The 9,036-nt window shown below is 33.0% G+C and overlaps 1 protein-coding gene across 1 annotated transcript; it reads right to left on the bottom strand.

Annotated features, from left to right (window-relative positions):
- Positions 1-5,186: 5,186 nt before the first annotated feature.
- On the bottom strand, positions 5,187-7,910 carry LOC147802047 (uncharacterized). The gene is made up of 2 exons (XM_087154558.1): positions 7,661-7,910; positions 5,187-6,310 (listed from the first exon to the last, which is right to left on the bottom strand). The coding sequence occupies exons 1-2, from the start codon at positions 7,908-7,910 to the stop codon at positions 5,187-5,189; spliced, it is 1,374 nt and encodes a 457-aa protein (XP_087010684.1).
- Positions 7,911-9,036: the final 1,126 nt, after the last annotated feature.

Consider the following 9,036-nt stretch of genomic DNA (forward strand, 5'->3'; position numbering starts at 1 on the left):
TTTTACATCTTATTCTGTACTTTATGCCCCCCCCCCACCAGTTGAACATAAATATATCCGACTGTTGAATGAGACTGCTTGAACATGTGACTGCTTGCTTACTCTCTATCACTAAGACAGTTTAGGAGTGCAGTTGCATTTATTCATGCTTCTTCATGCTTAATTTCACTACCATACATTTTGATTTTTTCGTATTTAATATCATTGAGTTTAAATGTTTCAACCGTTCTGCTGAGATGGTTTAGGATTTTGGTTGCCCTTTTCCATATTATGTGTTGAGTGCTTTTCCATGTATTTTGAAGGTTTCGTATTATCTTTAATTTGGATATGAATGTTTCCACCGAAACAGTTCCGGATTGTGGTTGTATTTTACCCCATTAACTATTTTGATTGATGTTTCATATATTTTGGGATGTTTCGAACTTTTTATCATATCTGTATCATTGTTTCCAAAGATATAGTTTAGAATTTTGGTTGTTCTGTGCATCATATTCCACCTTTCTTAGTGCTTTATTTTTTCTCTAACATTTTGATTGTTTCGTGCTTCTATTTCTTGGGTATAAATGTTTCTACTCTTCCACTGAGGCATGTCTCATATTTTTCCTACTATTTTTGATGTTTCCACCTTTCTACTGAGATTATTTTGGATTTAGGGTGCATTTTCCTCATTTTATGTGATGAGTATTTTTCCCATACATTTTATACATTTCGTATTTTCTATCCCTTATGTATGAGTGTTAACTAAGATCGTTAAAGATTTTGGTTGTATTTTATTTCATATTCTGTGTTTAATGTTTTTCCTTACATTTTGATTGTTTCGTTTTTTTCCATACGTTTTCAATGTTTCGTTTTTTTTTCATACATTTTCAATTTTTTCGTATTTTTTTCTCTATACATTTTGAATGTTTCGTATTTTTTCCATACATTTTGAAGGTTTCGTATTTCTTCCATACATTTTGAAAGTTTCGTATTTCTTCCATACATTTTGAAGGTTTCGTATTTCTTCCATACATTCTGAAGGTTTCGTATTTCTTCCATACATTTTGAAGGTTTCGTATTTCTTCCATACATTCTGAAGGTTTCGTATTTTTTTCATGCATTTTGAAGGTTTCGTATTTTTTTCATACATTTTGAAGGTTTCGTATTTTTTTCATACATTTTGAAGGTTTCGTATTTTTTCCATACAATTTGAAGGTTTCGTATTTCTTCCATACATTTTGAAGGTTCCGTATTTCTTCCATACATTTTGAAGGTTTCGTATTTCTTCCATACATTTTCAATGTTTCGTGTTTTTTCCATACATTTTGAAGGTTTCGTATTTCATCCATACATTTTGAAGGTTTCGTATTTCTTCCATACATTTTGAATTTTTCGTATTTTTCTCCATGCATTTTGAATGTTTCGTTTTTTTCCATACATTTTGAAGGTTTTGTTTTTTTTCCATACATTTTGAAGGTTTCGTATTTTTTCCGTATATTTTGAATGTTTCGTATTTTTTCCATACGTTCTAAATGTTTCGTATTTTTTTTCCATGCGCTCTAAATATTTCCTATTTCTCTCCCTTGTGTATGAATGCTTTCCTATTTCTATCCTTTGTGTATGAATGCTTTCCTATTTCTATCCCTTGTGTATGAATGCTTTCCCTTTCCAATTAAATAATTTAGGACTTTGGTTGCATTTTATTCTATATTCTTAGTTGATTTGTTTTGTTTTACTTTACATTTTGAATGTTTCGTATTTTTGTTCTTTGATTATGAAAGTTTCCTTCTTTCTATTATTTTTTTCCTTCTGTTTTTGGATTCTGGTTGTATTTTATTCCACGTTCTGTTTTAAGCAATTTTTTTATACAATTTGAATTACTCGTATTTTTATTCTTACAATTTAAGTGTTCGTATTTTTTCCATACATGCTAAATGTTTCAACACATAATATGAAAAAGGGCAACCAAAATCCTAAACCATCTCAGCATATAACGTTGGAATCATTCAAACTCAATGGATATAAAATATGAAACAATAAAAATGTATGGTAATGGAACTGAACATGAAAAATGGGATAAATGCAACTGCACTCCTAAACTGTCTTAGTGATAGGGAGTAAGCAAGCAGTCACATGTTTAGGCAGTCTCATTCAACAGTCGGATATATTTATGTTCACCTGATGGGGGGGGGCATAAAGTACAGAATAAGATGTAAAAGCATGAGGCTTAGTCTCATAGTACCTTAATTTGCTGAAAGGTCCACATTTTGGAAATATTTAGCTTTGAAAGAGACAAGACAACTGAAAAACAGGGAATACGGGATAAAATGCAACCAAATTCCTAAACTGACTTTTGGTAGGTTGGAAACAAGGAATTCCATGCTTACAGAGTCCCTTTGATCAGGTGGAAGTATCTATGTTCATGGGATGGAAGGTTTAACACAGAATAAGAAGTAAAAGCTCATCGGTTTGTCTTCGGGAGGTTATTTTCAAGGGGTGGGTGACATAAAACACAGGATAAGATTTAAAAGCATCAGTCTAGTCTGATAATGCCCTAACTTGCAGAACACATCCTCAAAAATTTTGGAAATATTTAGTGTTGAAAGAGACAAGGCCACAGGCGTTAAAAAGCAGTTATATGCATTGGATTTAAGGAAACAAGCTCTAGGTAAGTACTTTGAAAAAGTCTATGTTTGAAATATTGATATTAGTAACATTTTTCTAAGTTTTCGTTGTAAGATTTTATAGAATTAATATTTTACACACCACTGTAGCATTCGTTAGGATGTTTTAAGAAAACACCAATAACTTTTAACTATGTATTAGTTTTTTTACAAAAGTACCTAATGGAAGAATAGTTATCTTTTTTCCAAGGTTTATAATTTTGTTATATTAATAAATAAAAAATTATTTTTAAACTATGTGCGAAGATTATTAAATGTATTTTTCAAATCGCTTTTGATGAATATTATACATACGTCACAAAAAATTATTTCGAAGTAAATTCGTATTAAAGTTAGGACAAATAATCCCATTTTGCATCTGCTAATAATTTTTTTCTCCATAAAATAGCTTGTAGACATTTTAAAAGCTTTTTTACCATACTGCTTGCGGCTTGAAACTCTTTTAATTTTATTATTTTAAAATAAATTTTGTCTTATTTACTTGCAACATAATTTGATTATAGTAGTATTCAAAAAGTTGCGATAAAGAAAGAAAATCCTTCGCGATCATCAAAGTGACTTAAAGATTGATTAGGCTATTCCAATTAATTCCAAAAAATAATACTGCACATAGAATTTTCAGTTTCTGGGCAACTTTAAAAAAACAGTAATATTTTACAATACATGAAATTAATTTTACAATTGATAAATGAAAATCTGTAAATTACATCAGAAACTAAAACAAATGAAATCTCATCTTATCAAAAAACCAGTAATTGCGCGTTGTTCCTACGCATATCCAATTCATGGCAACCCATGTAACTACTTTTTTAATTAAAGGAAAAGTCGTCTATGTTTTGGAAAAAAAACATTTAATGTTTTGGGGGATTAAGAAGAATAGAAATTGTAGTAGAAAATAAGCAGAAGAGAAGATCATACATGAAACATGTAGCCGTAAAAACAGCCTTTAATGCAACCAAATTCCTAAAATATCTAATAAAATATAACTTTATGTAAAAAATACCGGGAAATGAGTTTATTGAGAACTATGCACTGGGCAACCAAAATACTAGGATCACCCATTCCGTTTATTCTTCTTTTAGCTTTTATTCAGTACGATTGATTTTGGTATGGGCTTCTCGAAATGTTGAATCATTTTTTGTACCGTCTAAGACCATGCATTGTGAATGGGATGTTCATCAAAATTCATTGGCACTGCATCTTTCAAGCTCATCCCATACATATTCACCGGATAGAAATTAGGCGGCTGTAAGATGGGCGACCTAGGTTGATTGTGTTCCTCGAACTACTCCTGTGCAATACAAGCTCACTGTGACTTGGTGCGTTTTCCTACTGGATGCCATCATCTGTGGTTCGGAAACCATGCATGGAAAAGGAAGAATGGCGATAGTTTGGAATATCCAGTGCATTATTCACATGCTAATCAACAGAGATCAGAGGAGCTAAATGACGGTAGGAATAACTATGAGTGATATATAATAGTAAATTATTTATTTAATTAGTTTTAAAGTATGTTTTAATAAACTTTTTAATTGTGTGAAGAATATCCCCTAAGTTTTAACAATTAATGTATTCCAGACAATTAAATGAACAACAAACACTGCTTTTTTATCCGAAGGAATCGATGAATACCAGGTACTATAAAGCATAATTATCTAAAGAACTTAAATTATTAATAAGTGTCGTCATTATGTGAGTTTGAATGCTTGCTTAAGCCTTTCAGCATTTCAAGAGTGCTGCAACTACTGAGACAGCTTATCCTTTAGTTGTTGGTCTGAGAAAAGAGCAATCTTTACCAAAAAAGTTCAAAAGAACTTAAAATAGGATTTTTCTATTAAATAGTTTTTATTGAAATGAATAATTTGAGTAAATTATACAATAAACCACAGTTAAAGGCATGTACGTTATGAAGAGTAAATTAAATATAATTGAATCAGTAACTAAAATGTGCACATTTGTTAAATTTATTCTGTATTGTAAATTCTGTATTGCAATGTAAAGTTAGTAAAAAAATGTAAATACACAATTATATATAATTTATAATTTATAGCAAATTTCCAGCAAACTTTGTAATTTTTTTTTCTATTTAAAAAGAACAGTAATTGGTATCTGATAATACAATTGATTTTGTGACAAATCAGGAAGTTAAAATCCTATGGGAGCTAACTGATTACTAAACCAACTGGAAGGAATAAGTACAGAGATTGTTTAACAAGGACAGCAAGGACGCTACTGAGAAACACTAGATAGGATTGGAATTCTCAAGAGGTGGAACCTTACACAAAATAAAACAGGATGGGGAGAAATAGATTGAAAGTTATGGAGGAACACTGTAAAAGGCATAACACCAAGGAGTATTTCAGCTTTAGTCAGACTTTTTTCTTTCACCCCGAAACCCTTACATATTCGAAGCATTCCACAGAGAAGAAATGCTCAGTAAAGAAGAAAATGCAAGCGATATGAATTCGACTAAGCAAAGATTGTCTCCGTTTTACAAAAAATTTAAAAAATAAAAAGACATTTTTATTTAATCTCGTCACTGAAAAAGTACAGAAATCTCTTTGTTAGTGGTTTGTCTTGAACAGCGCAGAGACAGGTTTTGAAAGTATTTCCTAGGGTGTCAGTTTCTGTATTCCACTCTATGCCTAAAACTTTAACAGTTGTTTTGAATCCTTCATCTTGATCTCGTAATTGGCTCTGAAGCATTGTGGAGTTTGTAACCCATTTTTCAATTGGAATTTCAATCAATTGCATCAGTTCTTTGACTTCTTTATGTAGTGTGGTGATTTCAAATTCTGTTTCAACACTAGCAACAGTATCGTCCATGTAAAGATGCTTATCGATCATTGGAGCAGCAATCGGGAATTCATGTATGTGCTTAGAAGCTACTTCGCGTGTTGCTGCACATAACAAAAAGGGACTGCATGCTAGTCCAAAAGGTAGACGAGTAAATCTGTAAGTAATTATTTTGTCCGTGAAAGCTGGGTTAGTTTTGTCCTGTGATAGTCTGTACCAGAAAAATCTTATGGAATCTCTATCTCTTTCGTGTAGGCTTAGTTGTAGAAAGGCCTTTTTTCCGTCACCTGTGATTGCAAATTTGTGCATTCGCAGTCTGAGTAGACAACCAATTGTCTCAGGTAAAAGATTTGGACCGATTTCTAAAGTATCATTCAGTGAGGGCATTCCTGGATCATGTGATGAGATATCGAACACAATCCTCCATTTGGTCTCGTTAAGTTTCACTTTTTTGAAAGCATGATGGGGTAGGTGAAATACAGCGTTTAAATTCGAAGGTTCTAGCTCGTAAACTTCAACGTGTCCTTGCACAATGTACTTTAGCATGCAACTATCGTATTCTTTCTTCATAGCATCATTGTATGCAAGTCGTTTCTGGAGAAACTTCAAACGTTTTTCGGTAGTAGCTATGTTGGTAGACAAAATTGATGTTGTATGCTTCCTAGGCAGAGATAAAACTCTACGATTTCCCTCACTTTGGTAGGTTTCGTGAAATTCTCTCGTAATTTCATTCTCTCGAACAGTCTTGTTCCGTATTTGAGTGTCTTTGATACCAATACAATCCAACTCGCACAAGCAACGCACTTCGTCGTCCAAACAATCACCAAAAATTTGAACAGAAACATGATGAACTGATGAATCATGTTTGATGTTCGCGACCCATTAAGGATTCATCCAAAAATAGAGGGTACTATGGCAAGAGATTCTGTAACTTTAATCGGAGGTTCCGTAGTGACCACATGGCAATAATAATCGCCACCAATGAGCAATTTGATGGGTAAGTTGTCGTTTCCTGGAGGGTCTGTAAGTGTTAGTTTTCGGCTTCGAGTAAATCGAACAACGTCCGCAGGGGCAGCAGGGTGTGGGGTATATCTGTTGGAACTTTCGAAAGCTGCTACAGAAACAGTGTTTTTGTTCCACAAACTTGAAAGTGAAAGTTGCACACATCATCGCATGTTTCGTGAAGTACTGGGAGATTCAAAAACATGTACGTTTAGTTTCTCAGTGCTTACAATTGTAAGTTTCAGTTTGTGAATGAGGTTTGCATTGACGAAGCTTGTTTGGTTACCTCCATCCAAAATGCATCGGGTTAACTACGTAAGACCCGTGGGGCCAGTAACATGCACGCGTGCAGTTTGTAAATGGGTAAAGCTAGACTTAGGTATGTTAATGTGATGAACTTAGCTATTTCGGATTGCAGTGTTCAGTGCAGATGAACAAATGGATACGTGGTTTTTCTTCTTGCATTTTCTACAGCTAGCAGTGTCTTTACGAGGACAATTTGCCATTCTGTGTCCTCTATTAGTACATAAGAAACAACGGTTAGAGCCTTTTAACTTTTGTATGTGAGTGTCATAGTCAGTTATGGTTTTGCATTTCTGAGCCCAATGACCTGTCTACAAGTGTCGTCTGGAAACGCTTGTAGAAATTTTAGAGCTAATACACGACCGTAGCTTCCAATGTCCTCACCAAGTGCGCGTAAGGCCTCCAATCTTCTATTACATTCAATGTAGGTTTCATTTAGGTCAGTTGCCGTACGGGTGTTAGATTTTCCAAATGTTCTTGGATAATTCTATTTTTGTCCCCATATCTATTCATTAGTAGCTTTTTAGTGGTTTCATATGAGACAGCAACAATACTGATACCATCAACTAAAAGTCTTGGTTCGTCTTACAAATAATCTCTTAGGAGCACATGTTTATCAATAGTTGAAAGGTTTGGATTGGTGTTAACTAAAGACTGGAATTGTTCCCTAAAACTTTACCAATTTTCAATTTCACCGCAAAATGGTTCTGACTTAATCGTCGGCAGTTTCACTGTGTACGTTGTCTAACCGTTGTTATCTGACCAGCAAGTGATGGATTAGTAACCGAATTAATCGAATTATCAGGGCACAAATAAAGATTGTAGCTGATGTTAATAGTCGGCGATAATTAATTTTGGATGATTCTTCGGGCTATAAAAATTGCGAGGCTGAGCACTTTCTGTATAAGTTTCACATTGGGTAATAACATTTTCGTAATCGTCATCCTTGAAAAGAACATGGATTTCATTATCAACCGTTTTCATTTCATTTAAGATAGTTGTTAAACGATTTATCGCAAATTCCATATCTTCATTCGAAGTAACTTCTGTCATGTTGTGAATCTCAGTAGAGAAACGAGTTATGTTACTTCGAATAGTTTTTCGTTTACGCTTCAATTGCTGCACTTGTCCTTCTTTCGTCGCCATTTTTCTTTCGTGGACATCAAAGCTAGCAAAAGTAAAAGTTCGCAATAGTAATAGTTTCGTAAATAACTTTTGGAGTAATTCGTAATAATTTTTGGTGTAGTAACAAGTCGCTGATTCGCATGAGAATTTCGGCGTCATATGAGAGACCAATTTTGATGTAGAAGCTATTATAAGAGGAAATGGAATTTTACTGGCGAAATCAAAGTGCTGGGAAAGCAAATACTGGAATCAAAATAGTGCTAATTTGTATTGGTTATACATATCATGAAAGTAAAGAATAGCCAGGGACATTGCCGAGGGAAGTATAACTTCTCTAATAATTGACTAAAAGTTGTCAAAATATCTTAAAACTATGCATAATTTATTTTCAAAATTGCAATGAAATAAACTAGAAAACTACTAATTGACGGTAGCTCTAGCGATGAAAATGTTTGATTTCAGTCAAAAATAGAGTGATATAGAATTTTAAAAAGGAGAATTCAGTGATTATCTATTAACTTAATTATTTCACTGTTTTAATGATCTCATTAAATTATTGAATAATAAATATAATTTTTTTTATGAAAAGAGGAAGACATGAAAGAGCTCATATGTCTTTGATTTGAATTTATTATACTGATCTGCTATTAATTATAAATTGTTTCCAATTATAATTTTTAAAAATATTAAATAAGTAAAAAAGTAATTATTTTCCGTCTGAAGTAGTTAATTATGATCTAAATAATTTCTCAGGGGGTTTACTTTTGAGTAAAAACGGGTGTCACAATCCCGAGGTACCCCAGTGATTATTGCTGTATTTAGATAATGGCTAGCGCATTATGATTTTAAAATAATGAGTGAACGCATGCAGTCCGAGTTTAGTATAAGCTCTGAAAAACAGAACTGTTTTTCTTTACGCAACCAGACTGCTTGATAATATGACGATATAATACCTGAGCTTATAGAATTTACATAAAGAGAAAATTAAGAGAATTTCGATGTTGAAGCTATTATCAGGTGTTTAAGAATTTTACTGGCGAAATCAAAGTGCTGGAAAAGCAAATACTGGAAGCAATTACTGCTAATGTATTGGTTATACATATCAAAAAAGTAAAGAATAGCCAGGGACATTGCCGAGGGAAGTATA

The sequence above is a fragment of the Parasteatoda tepidariorum genome, chromosome 11 (assembly GCF_982258835.1).
Source record: "Parasteatoda tepidariorum strain Cologne lab strain chromosome 11, Ptep-v5.0, whole genome shotgun sequence".
NCBI classification, from domain to species: domain Eukaryota; kingdom Metazoa; phylum Arthropoda; class Arachnida; order Araneae; family Theridiidae; genus Parasteatoda; species Parasteatoda tepidariorum.